General features: G+C 35.7%; 1 protein-coding gene across 1 annotated transcript in view; it reads left to right on the forward strand.

The window, feature by feature from the left end:
- The window catches only part of TMEM170B (transmembrane protein 170B), a 36,780-nt gene extending 19,721 nt beyond the window's left edge, over positions 1 to 17,059 (forward strand). Inside the window, exons 2-3 of the mRNA XM_050789610.1 lie at positions 5,740 to 5,910; positions 15,458 to 17,059. Of these exons, the coding sequence (XP_050645567.1) occupies positions 5,740 to 5,910; positions 15,458 to 15,588 (302 nt within the window). The 3' untranslated portion in view covers positions 15,589 to 17,059. The remainder of the gene's footprint in view (positions 1 to 5,739; positions 5,911 to 15,457) is intronic.
- Positions 17,060 to 17,718: the final 659 nt, after the last annotated feature.

Genomic DNA, 17,718 nt, shown 5'->3' on the forward strand with positions numbered 1-17,718 from the left:
TGCCACCCCTTCATCTATATTACACTTTTTCAAATTGTAAATGTATCATCTCTCTGAGAGTCTAATCCCCTATGTGGGACGTGTCCCCAGATTCAGAAGTCATTGCTGTTAGAAAATGGGAGCAAGTTCTACACTGGATTTGCTGGTATAACAAAAAGCTTGAAATAACCCAATTTGGACACAGATTATTTAAATATATAATATGGAGCATTTCTATAAAGAAAGTTGTGGTATAAAGAAATAATATATATGAGATATATAAATGGTATTTTCAGCTTGATTTCTAGAATGTTTAGTATACAGTAAGTGTTCAGTATTGACTTGCTAATGACTTTTAGTAGAGAAGTTGGATTCTCTGTATTTTTGAGGATTAAAAAAATAATTAGTCTCATGAGATAGGTTTTGTTGTTTTAATGACTTTTGGAGTTTTAAAAAAATACCTCTTATGTAACTTTATCCTAGAGTAGTGATTTCTGTCTCTACTGCATACCCAGTATGCAGTCGTTCTCATGAGCAGCCCAAGTGTATTAGATGCTCTACTACACTAATGGTTATTAGTGTAGTAGATAACTAATGGTTATTAGTGTAGTAGAGCATCTTCTCCTTTGATAAGAATAGAATGAGAGCCAGGCATGGTTGTACATGCCTGTAGTACCAGCTACTCAGGAGACTGAGACAGGAGAATCATTCGAGCCCAGGAGTTTGAGTTCAGCCTGGGCAACACAGCAAGACTGCTATCTCTTTAAAAAAAAAATATATATATGAAAAGCTAATTTCTAAAAATATTATATTTGCAGTAAAAATGTGTGTAAAATATTTCAGACTGGTTGTTTAAAATAGTAAATAATGTATAAAATAGTATCGTTCATCTCATATCTTATCTCTAAAAGATAGCCATTGTTAGGTATTCTTCCATTTGATTATACGTTTTCTGTACAGATATGAAAATGTACTTTTTTAAACAAATAGGATTATACAATACGTACCATTCTTTAACTTGTTTTTACTCAGTATTTTTTAGACATCTAGAGAAATTCATTTCTCATAAATAATGTTGTTGAAGGATTAAAAACAAAAGCACAGAAGATAATTTTTTAGTGGCTTGGCAACCAGAGCTGATGAAAGTTACAGATTGGGAGCAGAGCTATTTCTAGTATTGTTTGGAGGCTGGAACAGATCATAACTCTGCTGCCTTTCACCCCACCAAAAGGTAACGCACTGCAACAATCCAGACAAAATTAGTCTAAGGTGAGGATTGTAGATAGTCTTGAGTGGGGAATTGTTACAAAAGGAATTTCTGAGATATGTTCAGAAAGAAGGGATATTCCCTTCCAGAGAATCATGGTGATTGTAGGCATGGGATGCTTCAACGTTTCTGTTGTTTTGTGTATTACATTTTTTAAATGTTTGTTTTGTGTTTTTTTCAGCACTAGCAGAGTCTCTCTGGCTTCCTCCGCTCATTGTCACCCATTTGCTAGAAGCTTGGATGAGGTGGGGTACGGGTGGAGAGAGAAAACTGTGAGCCTCTGGGTGTTCACTTTAGCATAGACAGTTTAAGGAAAGGCTGTGATAGTCCACTCCTGTCTTTTTACTAGGTGTTCTTCTTCCCAGGATCTTAGGCATCTGCTTTTGCTCTAGTCCTTAGGATCCTGCAGTTCTCTTCACCTGAACTAATCCAGTAGGTTTCATGTATTTGCCAATAGTGATTGGGCTTTCGACAGTCTTGCTTATCCAGAGTTGATCAAAATCTTTAGAGGCCCTGTTCACTCAGGAGGTTATGTTGATCTGTCAGGTAATTCAAAATAATAGTAATAACACAAAACCTAACATAACTGTAAATATTCTCAAGGTAGTCCATTTTTTCCATCATAAAGAGTATGATTTTTTAAAAGAGAAAGAAATGTAAAAGTAAATCTGACATTAGGGTACTTTGTTGATGTTGAGTCTGATGAAGGAATAATCCTGGACTGGTCATTGGAGGACCATTTAAGATTCTGTTTTAATTTTATGATTATTTTTATGCCTTTGGTTTTTATAAAACATTAAACTGAAATTTTACTTTGCCTTCTATTAGGTAGATTTATTGTTGAGATCATAGCTACATATTCAGTAGTCAAACAACACTACTTTTTTTATAATGTCAGATAATCTCCTGTTCATAGTGTTAAATATAGTCAATAAATTATTTCCTCTAATTGTATTATAAGAACTTTTTAAATGGGCTCGAGGTACAAGGTGGATTGTTGACTTTTGTACTGAAGAGTCTGTGGTTGTTGCAGAGCCTTTCCTTGTCTCAGGGTAAATTGAGAAAAGAGCTCCCTTGATGAAAATATACACCCCCATATTATACTCCCTTATATTTTTACTTTATTAGGTTCACTTAGGAAAACTGTATCTTTCAATATGCAAATATCTTCTGAGCAAGTTGGGGTTTTTAAATTTTAATGTATTTATTATAAATTGAAGCCATGTGTTTGAGAGTGATGGTCTGAAATACTGTTTGCCTGAATGCTGGAAGAGAAAAGCCTCTAAAAGGCAAACACTGTCTATTTATCTGTAATCACTAGCTTCTATCTCTTATGCCATTGAGAAGCATGCATGGTAGCTTAACACACACTGTAAAATATATCAGATGTCTCTTCTTTGAAATAATTTCAAATTGCCTGAGTCCATTCTATGTGCCAATTCTTAAGAATTTGGCAGGGTAAAGCTGATTTTTAAAAAAATCTTTCTATTCCCTCTTTCGTTTTTTAAAATTAAACTTTTTATTTTGAGATTGTAAGAATCGCAGTTGTAAGAACCAACACGTAGAGAGCTTATGTACTCTTTATCCAGTTTGCCCAATAGGAACATCTCAGAAATCCACAGTATAATATATCAACCAGGATATTGACATTGATGCAATCCACCAACCTTATCCAGGTTTTGCTAGTATTTCATGTACACTTGTACTCTTCTCTATATGTATTTAGTTCTATACAATTGTATCACTTACATGTATATCCACCACTGTAGTCAAAGAAGAAATCCATTACCACAGAGATCGCTCAGTTGCTTTTTAATAACCATACCCTCCTTCCTTTTTAAGGAGTTTTTGTTTTGTTTTAAAATTCTTAGTCATTTGTGGTCTTGACCTAATTATTTTTCAAATTTATATCCATGCTTTTAAATTTTTTACCTTTTTAAAAAAATTGGTAAAAACATATCTGATGAAACACACTCACTGTTGGCTGGTCGTGGTGGCTCACACCTGTAATCCTGGCACTTTGGGAGGCTGAGGCGCGTGAATCACCTGAGGTCAGGAGTTCGAGACCAGCCTGGCTAACATGGTGAAACCCTCTCTCTACTAAAAATACAAAAATTAGCCAGGCATGGTGACGGGCACCTGTAATCCCAGCTACTTGGGAGGCTGAGGCAGGAGAATCGCTTGAACCCAGGAGGTGGAGGTTGCAGTGAGCTGAGATCACTCTATTGCAGGCCCCCTCCACCCCAAAAAAAGGCACTCACTGTTTTCTCCACCCTCACACAGATCACTTCTGTGACAAGTGATGTGCGGTTTTTTTTTCCCACACCAAGCAATTTAGGATACCAACTGAGTGTCCTACAGTTCAATTTAGTTCTGACATCTACCTGGTGGTGTTAGCATCCAGTCCCACAAGTTAAAGGCACAGTCCCAGAAACGACTCCCATTTAGACACCAGTAGAAAGCCACTTCACTGGTTATGGTTACTGGTTGATTTTAAAGGTTACAACTTGAGGCCAGGTGTGGTGGTTCTCGCCTGTAATCCCAGCACTTTGCGAGGCTGAGGCAGGAGAATTACTTGAGGCCAGGAGTTCTAGATCAGTCTGGGCAACACGGGCACATCCTGTCTGTACAAAAAATATTTTTATGGCCCACATGTGTAGTTGTAGCTACTGGGAAGACTGAGGCGGGAGGATCACTTGATCCCAGGAGATGGAAGCTGCAGTGAGCTATGGTCACGCCACCGCACTCCAGCCTGGGTGATGGAGCAAGACTCTGCCTCAAAAAAAAAAAAAAAAATCATATGGTATTCATTTGTGATGGTTTATTTCACTTAGCATAATGTCCTCAAGGTTCATTCATGTTGTAGCATGTGACAGGATTTCCTTCCTTCCCTTTTAAAACTCAGTAATTTTTCCATTGTATGTGTACTGTGTTTTGTTTATCCATTCAGGGACTCTTGAGTTGCTGTCACCTCTTGGCTATTGTGAATAATACTGATAAACATGGGTGTGCCAATATCTCTTTGAGATTCTGCTTTTAGTTCTTTTGGGTATATACCCAGAAAGTGGAATTGTTGGATCATATGGTAGTTTTGTTTTTAACTTCTTGAGGAGCCTCCATACTATTTTCCACAGCAGCTGTATCATTTTACATTCCTACCAACAGTGTATATCCATATTTAACGATATTTAGATACATAGGTTTTGATTCATCCATTTTAATTCTATTAATGACTATTTTACTGACTTTTCTTTACAATTGATAGTGACTACCTAGCCCAAATCACAGATGAGATACTTTGTGTTATGGAATGTTTTTGCATATCAAGGATGACCCTCAAGGTAACATCTAAATATTTTAGAGTCAGCTCTTTCAGGTATCAGTGAGAGAATCCTTACCTGAACAGTTTAAGTAAAAAGAGGGATTTTATTACAAGGGAACTGGGATGTGACATTGAATCTAAGGATGGTAATGTGTCAGGGCCTTAGAAATAACTCATTAGGGGACTTGATTCTCTCTTGTCTTTGATGAATCTTTTTCTTTTTGTACTGTGGCTTTCATCCTGCGATGATGAAGTAACTTCACGAATTTTGAGCCTTTCAGCTTTAGCTACCCAAAGAGCAAGGACGCTCAGTTGACCCCAATCCAGAAGTCCCAGGGGAAGGGGACGATTGGCCCAGCTTGGATCCCTTGCCTTTCTTTCATACCTCACTACAGTATGGTCAGGGAGAAGGAGTCAGTGCAGGGACATCTGTGGAAACTATATGGAGTGACTGGCAGGCAGTCAGGTGGCCAGAAGGAAAGGGAATGAGTGTGGGAGAGCGAATGAAAAGTGCGCTCGTCCACTGTCTCTAAGCCGAGATGTCAGTGAACAGTCGATTGAGGTCACACTGGGGAGATAATATTGGAGCTTGAAAAGTTCTTGGTAAGGAACACTAAGATGACTAGAGGCAAATGATTTTTTTTTTAAATCTGACTGATTTTTTAGTATACCAAGGTCAGGGCCACAAGGAGAAAATGCCTGAAATTCTTAAAAATAAAAGGTAAAAATAATTGACTGATTTCTGGAATGATTTGAATTAGAATTAGAAGGGAGTTAAAAACATTCTTAACACTGTTATTTAGGGTAGAAAATAAAAGATTCTATTTCAAATAGGAATTAGCTTTTATAATTTATCCTAAGAAGTTTACACATATATCAGAGGTTTAATATGAAATTGATGGATGGTAGCTATATAATAGGGACATTTAGAAAAAATTAGACTATAGTATTAACCTTTTGAAGCCATAGGAGGAATATTTCCCCATCAGGCGTCAGCAATGATGGTAAACCTTCTAATGTATTCCGTGCTGCTTGTGTCAGGCACGGTGTGAGGCATTTTTCTATGTATCATGTCATGTAACCTCCCAAACCATAGGCGCTCACTATTTGTTAGACTGAATTTTCTAAGTTGTGTGTCGACAGATGATTAACACTTTGCTTTTCCTTTCAGAGATGTGGTACTGGGTCTTCCTCTGGGCTCTCTTCTCTTCCCTGTTTGTCCACGGCGCTGCAGGAGTGTTGATGTTTGTGATGCTGCAGAGGCATAGGCAGGGAAGAGTCATCTCGGTCATTGCAGTCAGCGCTGGATTTCTGGCTTCTGTAACTGGAGCGATGATTACCAGTAAGTTGATTTTGTTTTGTCTGAGGATGTAAGTTTGTATGCACTTACCATCTTGGTAGCTGCATTCTTACTATACATGTAACATTAGTGAGATATTTTATGTAGATTATTTGTCAACACTTAACACACTCCACCTAGAAGATAAAGATGAGCTGATTTATTCACTGAACAGATAGTTGTAATTCTGCAATGTGAAGAGCCCTTTTACAAGGTTTTGTGGGAAACAGAAAAATTCATAACAGTTGGCAAGAGGCAAGGCAGTTCAGTGGGAAAATTCACAGTCATTATAGTTTCTGCTTTAAAGTTGCTCACTTTCTAGGAAAAAGGAAAGGCATGAAAATATGTCAGTGATAATTATCGTAAGCAGAAGTATAGCCCTGAGGTCCTTACTGTCATCTGCCTGTGACTACACAACAAAATTGCACTTTCTTCTTATGCACACATTATTATGGCCTACTAGAAATAAGCTGTGCTAGAGTGTCCTCTAGTGCTTTGCAGGTTCCCTGCTGTGCTGCCTCATGAGCTTTTTCAGACAAGTTTTCAGGTTCATCCCCTCTGGCCTTCTCTGCTTAACACTGTACTTAGGCCCAAACTCCAGCCTGACTTCAAAGAATTAGTTATGGTTTTGTTATCAGCAGAAGGTATCCAAGTTACCAGTAGCAAATCCAGACAGGTCTGCAGCAGCCTCAGTTCTTGCCTCCTCAGAAGAAATAATTTGACTGAGGGGTGTAAGACAGAAAAAGAGACCGAGGCAAGTTTCAGAGCAGGAGTGGAATTTCAAAGCTTTAGAGCAGGAAAGAAAGGAACGTACACTTGGAAGAGACCCAGGCGGGCACTTTGGAGGTCAAGTGTCCCATTTAACCTTGGTCCTATGACTTGCTGGCCCATTTCCAGTGTCTTGCACCCCTTTTCCTTCGTTCTTCCTTTAGGGTGAGCCACCCGCATGTGCGGTGCCCTCCTTACACTTGGGAGGCGAGCATGCGCAGTGTGTTTAAGAAGTTGTATTCATGCTCATCTGAGGCTTTCTTCCCTTTTCCAGTGGAATGCCCCCGAGGCTCATACTCTACCATTTTGTCTTAATGCACATGCTCGAGCCCATTTACCCATTTCCTGAGGTTTCATTGGAAGCTACTGGTTACCAGTTTCAAGTGTTTTTATCCTTTGGAAAATTGCCTTTCCCTGGTGCCTGTGACCAATTATTTTAGTGTGACAACTGCTGGACCATCACCTGATGGTCACCTGACATTCCTCTCCTGCTCCACTGCTGACAACTTACCTAGTGTAACAATTTCTACAGCTGCTGGTTGAGCAGAGCTTAGGTGTACACCCTGTTGAGACTGGAGTGTGCCACATCTGCTTGCTTAGTGTGGTTGTGCCAGAAACCGGGTGCCACTCTGTGCTGCTGTCGGTTCTGTGACTGCCAGTGCAGAGTACAAGTGTCTGTTGCCCTTCACATCTGGCCTATTCCCATATGTTAGGGTCAGCTCACTGCCACCACTGAATCTGTTTTGGGACTCTCTGACAGTTTCTTCTTCCTTTCTAGTTGATTCTTGCCTCAGAGATAAGAAGGCAACCTTATCTTTATGATGCAAGGGATTCCCTTCTTTATCCTTTCCAGAGTGATTGACATCCTTTGTCTTGAGAGGAGAGCCCTGCTCCCATGCCCCTGGGTATGTCCTAGGCACTAATAAGGCAACCATAAAATACTTGTGGGAAATGGGGAGGAGTCTGTTTTCTTATTCTTCAGTTGCTGTTTTTTTCTGTGTTATCTTGTATTAAGTTTTTATAATTGCTTTTGTTGTTTCTGCATTCAACCTATAATTTGATGATATGAATGGTACCTCATATGCTTTGTCATAGACAGGGTTTTAAACAGGTACTCAGGTTTAGCTAAAGCACATAGGAAAGGTAGAACAGAGCCAGATTCCAGAGGGCCTTGGAAAGCTGTCTGGGAAGTTTGGGCTTTTATCCTGCAGGTCATGGAAAACAAATGGATATTTTTGAATGCAGTTGGCAAGGGACAAAGCAGTTCAGTGGTAAATTTTGTTTTATAGTTGAATACAGAATTAATGTATAGAAGCAAGAGAAAACCCTGAAAGAGCAGGGACCTGGTCTGTCTTCATCACTGCTCGATCCCGAAAAATAAAACGGTACCTAGAGCATAATTTATACTCAAAACATATAGGTTGGATGGATAGGAGGAGTGAGAGAGGAAGAGAGGGAGGAAAGGAAATAAAGAAGAGGGGATAGGGAGAGAGAATAAAGAGGAAGGAAGAGGAATTAAGAGGCATTAACTGTAATCTATACTTGAGGCCAGGTTCTGAACTACAATGATGGCCATAGGTTGGGAAGGAAGGAGTTAATGTGAGAACTATACAAAGGACAAAAAATCTAAGTTAGTTATTAATTGTGGTGGCACACAAAGAGATAGGAAAGGGGCTGCCAGGAGTTTTCGACATGGCCACTGTTGTAATTGTGGAACCATTAACAGAGGAGAAGGAAGAAGGAGCAGCTTGTTTGGAAGTTTAAGTGGTGTGCGTGTGTATATATATGTATTTATTTGCATATATTACTGTAAAACTTTAAAGAGAGCATGAGAAATTGAATTCTTCCATTTATCTCTGATGATATGTGTGTATATGTAACCCATTTGCAATTCAGTCAAGAATAAAGTAAGCCAGTGATTTTAGAAACTGCAGTGTTATATTTTTAAATCCTTAAAAATATAAGTCTGACACAATTTCAAGTAAAAATTTGTGTGTGTATTAGCAATAAAACATTTAATTTTTTTCTGGCTAATTATCTGACCTGCAAACAGGTGAGTTAGGAAAACTAGCCAATGTGAGTAGTGATATTTATTTTCTTAATACAAGTTATGAATACTAGTGCACTCATAGCTGTATCTTCAGTTTAGTTATTGATTGCCAAATATCTATATTCAATAAGATGCTGCTGACTGAATATAGTTACATGTTCATTATATTTTGCTACTTCTTAAATTTTATTTTGAAACCAGAGTGATTTTTCATATAGTATTTTTAGTTAATACCAGAATTGGGAGAAACTTGTTTCTATATAATGTCTAATTTTAGCTGTTTAATTTTAGCCAGTCTAAAGGTGTAAAGTAAGTTCTCATTGTTGGTTTAATTTGCATTTCTGAGATTATTAATGAGTTTGAGCATCTCTTCCTATGTTTATTATATATTTAGGTTTTCTTCTCTACAGATGACTTCTTTATATTCTGTGGTTTTCTTTTGGTATTCTTGTTTCCTTTTTAAATTACAGATATTTTTATATATTAGAGATATTGACCTCTGGTTTTGGACTTTGCAAATAATTTATCTCAGTCTTTTATCAGTTACCTTCATCCATGATATCATTTACAGAGCAGAAATCCTTGATTTCGATGTGATCAGCTTAAAGAGTTTTTGCCTTACGGTTCATAAAGATTTTATTAAAGAAGTTATCCTCCATACCAGTGCCAAAAGATATTCTGATATATTTTCTTCCATTAATTTTACAGTTTTTCCTTTTGTATTAAGGTCTTTAATTCGCCTGTAGCAGGAATTGGCAAACATTTTTGTAAAGGGCCAAGTAATAAATATTTTAGATTTCTCAGGCTACTGGTCTCTGTCACATTATTGAGTTCTGCCAAGGTAGTGCAAAAGCAGCCATAGACATACGCAGATGAATGCACATGGCCTGTTTCAGTAATGCACATGGCCTGTTTCAGTAAAACTTTATTTCCATTTACAAAAAAGGCATCGGGCATTCAGGCCATAATTTATCCTCCATATAGAGTCTACCTTTGTTTTAGGTATTAGATAGGATTCTATGTGGTTTTTTCCCCCACTGCCATATAGTAAATCAGTTTTTATCATACCATACACTTAAAAAAATCATCATTTCCTTAATGATTTGTAGTGCCACCTTTATTGTATATTACATTCTCAAAGTACAGGGATCTGTCTCTGAACTCTATTCTGATTCATTGGTTTTTTTTTTTTTTTTGTCTATTCTTATAGAAGGGTCACTTTTTTTTATCCCAGTAGTTTTGTGGTATATCTTAATATCTGTCAGGAATAGGTCCCTCTTGTTGCTTTCCTTTCTCAAAGTTTATAGCTATTGATGGAGCTTTATTCTTTCATATAAATTTTAGACTGTGTCTATGGATCACTCAAAAAGTATGATAATGATTTTTATTAGGATTTAACTGAATATAGAGGATAATTTGGGAAGAATTGGCATATTATATCACCCAGGAACATGTAGTGTATCTCCATTTATTGAGATCATCTTTTATGTCTCTTATTAGAGTTTAAAAATGCTTTTCTCAATAGGAAGTTTGTATGTTTTTTATTAAGTTAATTCCTAAACACCTGTTACGGCTATTGTGCATGGATATCTTTTGATTACATTGTTTAGTTTTATTGGTGTGGAGAAATACTATTAAGCTTTGTAAGTCAGGTTTATGAAAGATTAACAAAAAACTGGTTCTTTGGAGAGATAAGATGAATAGACTGCTGGCAAACTAAGAAAAAAGGATTAAGGCAGAAGAGTAAAATACAGAGCATAATAGAAGAAATAACTAAATCTCAGTAATGAAGATAGAGAATTATAATAATAAAATAGTTTTATGAACAGCTGTACCTAAATATAAAATGTCAAAATTGACATAAGTGGAAATAGAGAAAATGTGAATAGGAAAATAATTATTTTTGCCAATTGCAATATTACAGACCCTTCTTCCAAAAAAACTCCAGGCCGAAAGGGGTTTACAGGAGAATTCTACCAAACTTTCAAGAACAACTAGTTCATATTTGATCCAAGTTACTGCAGAAAATAGAATAAAAGCTGTGCACAGCTTATTTGCAGAGGTCAGTGGAATCTTGTTGCTGAACAAGATGAGGACTACACCAGAACCTTAGGAATTGCTGTTCTTGGGATGCAAAAGATAATTCAATGTCAGAAATGAGTGCAGCTGTATTTCAAGAAAACATTATTGATGAATACTACAATCAGAATTTCATATAATTTTCATGTATCATATAATGTTATTCTCTGGATTTTAGAAAATCACTTTAAAAATGTGAAAACTATTCTTAGCCTACATGCTGTACAAAATAGGTGGGTGGGCCAGATTTGTGGATTGTAGTTTGCCAACCTCGATCTAACTGTGCAAACGGATAGAATGAACATATTATTAAAACTAATTATTCCCTTATCCTTGTTCTATTTTTTTTCTGTTTTTCTACCCATAGCTCTTTATGTCTCTTCACACTTAACCTTTATGATATGCTTGCTTTTTTTTTTTCTTTTTCCATTTTAGAGATAGGGTCTGGCTCTGCTGCCCAGGCTGGAGTGCGGTGGCACACTCATACCTCACTGTACCCTTGAACTTCGGAGCTCCAGTGATCCTCCCAACTCAGCCTCCTGAGTCGCTAGGACTACAGGCTATCATTTGCTTTCTGTCAGGAAATACGCAGGGCAGATCACATCACTTTTTATTGGAATGCCCATTTGCAGGCACTTTTATATTGTGTATCAGTGTTTTCTGTCTACTGTTGACTCTTCTATTCCTCTTCATCCTTGTAGTTTTGTATCTTTTACTCACCTTCAAGTCATCTTGGCAGTATTGCTTTCTCCACTTCATTTGGGATCTTCCCTTATGTCTAATTGATTGTGTTGGCCACTGTTCATAGTGGCAGATCCACATGTATTATTTATTTCAAGCACCCTATCCCACTTCTTTAAATGCCTGCATATATTATAGCCTCATATCACCATGAAAATAAAGATCTTAATGTATTCTTTCAGCTAGCTGTTGTTCAGCAAGACACCCTAAGGAGAGTGAAAACTAAAGAACAAACTGGATACTTGTTAAAACAATATATAACTTCATATAATTGTCAAAAGATTAATATCTAGACTATATATTTTTTAAAAACCCTGTGACTTAAGTAAAAAGACAACCCAGTAGAAAAATGAATAAAGGACTTAAGCATTTCCTAGAAGTAGAAATCCTAATGGTTAATTATATGTGAAGAGAAACTTAATCACATTAATTGCCAAGGATTTATAAATTAATCAGATAGATAATATGTCTTACTCACTAGATTGGCAAAAAAATAAAAAAAAAAAATGGATATCACCTGCCTCTGAGGATATGGAGTAACTGAAATATACATTGGTACAACTAATTTGGAAAAATAATTTGGCACTATCTAGTCAAGTGGAAAAGGCCCATACCACAGGGCTGAGCAATTCCGGTTTTACCCGTGGATCATGGAGAAACTCTTAATTGCATGTGTGTGCTAGGGGTCGTGGACAAGAACAGGAGCAGCGTTTGTGATTGTAAGGGACTGAAAACAAAGTAATGTTGTTGGCCACAGAATGGATAAATAAATTGTGGTATATTCATACTTGGAATTCTGTATGGCAGTGAAAATGAATAAGTTATAGCTGCATACAAGGAATATAGTTATTTCTTATTATATTCCATGATATATTTGTGCCCTGCTTTTTTAAATCAAGAATTTATTTAACTTTTTCATTATATACCAATATTTTTGTTTGAAAAATAGGATTGAAAGATATCCTGGCATTTAAAATGAAATATCTTTCATATCCTGACATTTAAGATGAAAGTTTCTTGGAATTTTAGGGACATTTCAGGCAAGTTAGGTATAGAAGTTAAGTTAGATTTAAAAAATTTTATTACGTGAGTAATATATGATTATATTCATTATATAAAACTGAAAACATTGTAGATAAAGCAAAGTCCCTTTTGACCAACACTCTCAAACTAGTGCTTTTCTCACAAGCAAGCCCTATTTTCAGTTTGGTATATATCCACCAGATATTTGTTGATGCATTACATTCACTCATACATATTTACATACATACATGCATACATACACACATACATATGTATGTATGTACTAGTAGAGAATACGTATTGTTTTATGTTTTATTTTCTTTGTTACATAGATGATATGTCTAAGTTATTTTTATTTCAGTTCATACAGATCTATATTTTCCTTTTGAAATTGGATGGGTTCATGGTGTGGACTTCATATAGTTTATCTCCAACTGATGGTGGACATTTGTTTTTGTTTGGTTACAAAAGTGCTGTATTGATTATGTGTTTATGCATGTGTATGTGTGTGTTTATCTTCTAAATACTAATCATCAGTTTGTTTTGCATATAGCAAATACTTTCCAGTCTGTTCCTTGATGTGAAACCTGTATGGGTTTTACTATTTTTTTGTGGTCTTAAGAAGATCTCTTTTCCTAGGATCATAAATATAATTATCTTACATTTTAAAGTTTAGATATGTACTTTTGTTTTTAACATTTAGTTATTTAATCCATCTGAAATTTATTTCGGGAATGGTGTGAAGCAGGGACCTAAATTTATTTTTCTGAAATGGCTACCAGTCGTTCCAACACCATTTATTGAATGCTGAATCACTGATTGGAATTATCGTTATCCTTTACTACTATGACAACTGCTAGCCAAAATTTGTTGAGTACATACTAGGATCATCCACTATTTTAAGCACTTGACAAGTGTCATCTCTTAATCTTCATGCCCACCCATTTTACAGTTGAGGAAGCAAGGCATGGGAGGCTAAGTGATTGCCCAGTGTAACACAGTTGCTAAGTAGTGGAGCTTGGATTTTAATCCAGGAGTCTAGCTCCAGAACCCATGCTCCTCACCTTATGTAAGCATGTAACGTTTGAATTGATACATTTGTTTTCCATTTCGTGGCAGCCTGAGCTAGTAATTGCTTTGATTTTCCCCTTCTTGTGTATCCTGATTGAAAACAGTATCAGAGGGATGGAGGCCAAATGGTGGTTTTTAAAATGGAAGATAGTCACATAAATCTAGGATGCATCCAAAGAGAAAGAGTATTACTCTAATTTATTTTAACATAATTTCTGATAACAAAGTTGTAGGATACTTAATATTTTTAAAGAATGTCATCCAGTTCTACAATTTGGATATGTGACCAATTATACAAGTGATTTTATTGTTTGATTAAGTAAATGTTGGTGCTACTAGGAGTTTTGAGATGCTTATTAGCTACTTTATCATTTTCTGAATTCTTTGTTCTCATTTTCACTTAGTATAAATATGAAGTGATAGAATGATTTTGGGATTTATAGCCATACTAACCTGGATTGAAAAATCCCAGCTCTTGTACTTGCTGTATTTCCTGGGGCTAGTAACTGAACCTCTCTGAACCTCTGTTTCTTTCATCTTTAAATTAGATTATAATACTGAGGGGGTGGTATGATATTTAAATATGAAAATATTTTTAAAGTTCCTAGCAAAATACATAGTATATGGTAAGTACACTATTTTAATTTCCTTTTATTTTAAAACATGTATATGAAAGTCCTTGACTTAGGTTAATAATTTTTTTTTTCCTGTTTACATCTCTTACAAAGCAATACAATAACTTTTATTTGGAAGATTTTGGGTGAAGTACAAAGAATTAATCTTTAGCTAATTTTTTTCTAAGTTGACAAGTAAAAATTATATTCGAATTTTCATGACTAGGTTTCAGTCTTAATTGTAATTGTCAATTCAGTATCTTCAGATAACTTCTTTTCTTTTTCTTATGTTCTTTTATCTAACCATTTTAGGATATATAGACAGTTTTGCTAGAAAAATAGTTTTCAGGCCATCTGCATCTGTGAGATGGCGTATTATAATTTAAATGGTTCCTCCTTTTTGGTTCCTAAATGTGCTTTTAAAGTTAGCCACTTAGATACCACATCATTGTGGATGGTCTGTGAAGATCAGATGTTGAATCAGATGGGCACTGAGGTTCCTCATATGCTGAGATTCTCCCGTTCTTGGAAGTGTACGTTACCTAAGGAACCTCACTAGAATAGGAACCTCACTAGAATAGATGTCAAGTTCATTTTCTATTCTTATTAGACATCAAGATACTAGTCTCCAGATAACTTAGAGTTGGATGGTTTATTTAAAAAGCAATGAACTATTTTATATGGTAGATTGTGAGAATTGTGAGATGGATTAGTCAGGTATTATATTTTACATGACATTTAAGAATTCATATTATTCAAAAAAGATACCTTTAATATTAAAATATTAATTTAGAAATTACATTAAATTATGTTATTTTTCTGCATTATCATTTGTAAGTATCAGTATGTTATGTTGTATGTTTACAAAAATGCTACAGAGGTATAGCTAATTGAATGCCCAGGTGAGAGGTTGCAATAATGAATTATTTTTATGAATGTATTTATTATCAAGTATGGAGCATATACCATAAATACATATCTTTTGGTTCAATAGAAAAGTCTGTTTTTCAAATAAGTGGCTAAGTGTATTATGGTAAGGTGTAACTTTCACCAGTCACAGGGAAAGTTTCTCATAGAAAGTGGATAAAATGAAAAAATACGATGACTTAAGTTTTGATGAAATGAAAAGAGCTCTTAAGGTGCAGCATGCAGTGTGTTATAAAACGAGTGACTGTCCCTTCATTTTTCTCCCGTTTCTCTTTAGGTGCAGCAGTAGCGGGCATTTACAGAGTAGCTGGGAAGAACATGGCCCCTTTGGAAGCGCTGGTATGGGGCGTTGGACAGACTGTACTGACATTAATCATCTCCTTTTCAAGGATCCTCGCTACACTTTGAGGTTTCTGTGGGAATGTCTTACTTCACATAAGGAAACAGATGTATAGATTCCCTGAAAACGGCGTTGTTAACAAGTGGAAGTGAAATTGTGCAAGAATGTGGACTGAGCAGGTCAAAGCATAAGGAAGACCTTGAGCTGTGTGGAAAGATTGCCCTCTGGTGTTCAAGTGATTGCACTACCGCACTGCACCTTATGTGCCTCTGTCTCAGGCAAGGTGCATTAAGACACTATGTAAAGTTACAAGAAAAAGCACCTTGTTTAGCTGCCTATCAGGTTAACATTGGTGTTGAAATCATCGTTCCTAACAGTGTTGTGTTAAGTTACAGGGACGTTTCGAGGTATTGATATATGTGCCAAACTCTTTTCTTTTTGTTAACATTGATCATGTGACAATTTGCAAGCGTAGATGTAGCTGAGTGCTGTGAACATATTTGACATGAATTCAGGTAATGTACTAAGATTTTTGTTCCGTAACACTAAATCCCGTATGAGTGCTAAATACTGAATTCTTTAATATGAGAGAAATTATTTGGTTTTTAATGTTGCGCGTTTCTGGGATTTAGGGCTTCAATATGTTTAGGTATTATTGTTATTTAATTGATGTGGAAGATAGTCTTCTTAACTGAAGACTAGCTCAACCGTTTTAAGAACTCAGAGTAGCTCTATAGGGTGCATACTTTTCACTAACTTAACACCCTTTTAATAGCTTCCCTCACGCATACATATTCTGTTTATACAAATTCAGAAACTTGAAGGGTCATACACATTGATTGTAGTTTGTGTGTCATAAAAATGTAATTTGAAAATTTTCTTAAAAATTTTGTAAGAAAAAAGTCTGAAATGCATGTTGCATTCTTTGACCCTTCTAAAGAAAGTTTTTGCCTTGTATCTCACGGACAAAACATCTTTATAACTAGTATCTCAGTGGGATTATATTACGTGTTGCATATATCTTGATTTTTGACAAAACATAAACAGTCTTTCATTCTGGAGTATTAACTGTTTTTAGAGAGTGGCCTAAATTAGGCTCTGGAAATAAAGACCTCATTTGTAGATATAAGTAACAAGTAAGTTATACAGGAAGAGTAATAAACTTTTACTTTGGACATGTGGCAACATCATAATTTTGCTAAGTGAAAACTGGGAAATATAGTAGGTAATTTTAAAATTTGGCAGTCTCAGCATATCAATACAGTACTGAACGTGTATTTGAGTAATTCATTTCAGTTATTCAGTTCTTGATTTGTGATAGGAAGTTATGATTTAAGTTTACTAGAAGAATCTGTGAGGGTGTATGTTAAAAGTGGAAATGCCCTTTATATAAAACATTTTAAGAGGTTCTGGCAATACGTAATTGTAACAGTATAGGAAGTAGGGTTGAACTGGTCTCCTAATGAGATTTTTTTTGGCACCAGATACAGTTATAATGTGCTAACTCAAAGGAGACATTGCAGAGAATGTTAAAGTTAAGGATAATCAAAAAATAACCTGGTAGCCTTGCTGTTTAATCCAATTTGCTGTAAAGGTAGGCCTTGGTTATATTCCATTCAAATTTAAGAACTTTGTTACCCGTACCACTTTTTCTCTAGCCAGACGCAGAATATATCCACAACTTATCAATGAGAAGTTGGAGAGGCAGTACTTTTCCCAGTATGGAAGGCAATTTAGGGGATTTACTAACACTGGCTTGGAAATTCGTTTAAAAAAAATAATAAGCAACTATGCATGGATCTTTGAAGTAAATCTTAAAATTGATTATTTTTATTATGTACAAGCCTGAAATTGTTTTCATGTGTTCTTTATATTCCTGTTGTTTTTACAAATTAAATATAGGCATAACTTTTCCAAGTCGATCTGATTTTTTCTTTTCTGCCAGACTTGAATTGTGTTCTTCCTTTACTTTGGCTATTCTGTGAATAATGTAAAGCATTCATATTCTTCTAGAGGAATTACCAATAGCATGTGGAAATTGTTTCAGATCTACAGAAGGAATACTTACTTTAACATATGGTTATTTTATGATTTAAGAAAGTTATCATGGTAAAGTAATATGGAGCACGATTCATAATCCAAAATTAACGAGAAAATAACTTGGATACATTAAATGTACTAATGTGTGGACCAAAGAG

This window comes from Macaca thibetana, chromosome 4 (assembly GCF_024542745.1).
Source record: "Macaca thibetana thibetana isolate TM-01 chromosome 4, ASM2454274v1, whole genome shotgun sequence".
Taxonomy (NCBI): domain Eukaryota; kingdom Metazoa; phylum Chordata; class Mammalia; order Primates; family Cercopithecidae; genus Macaca; species Macaca thibetana.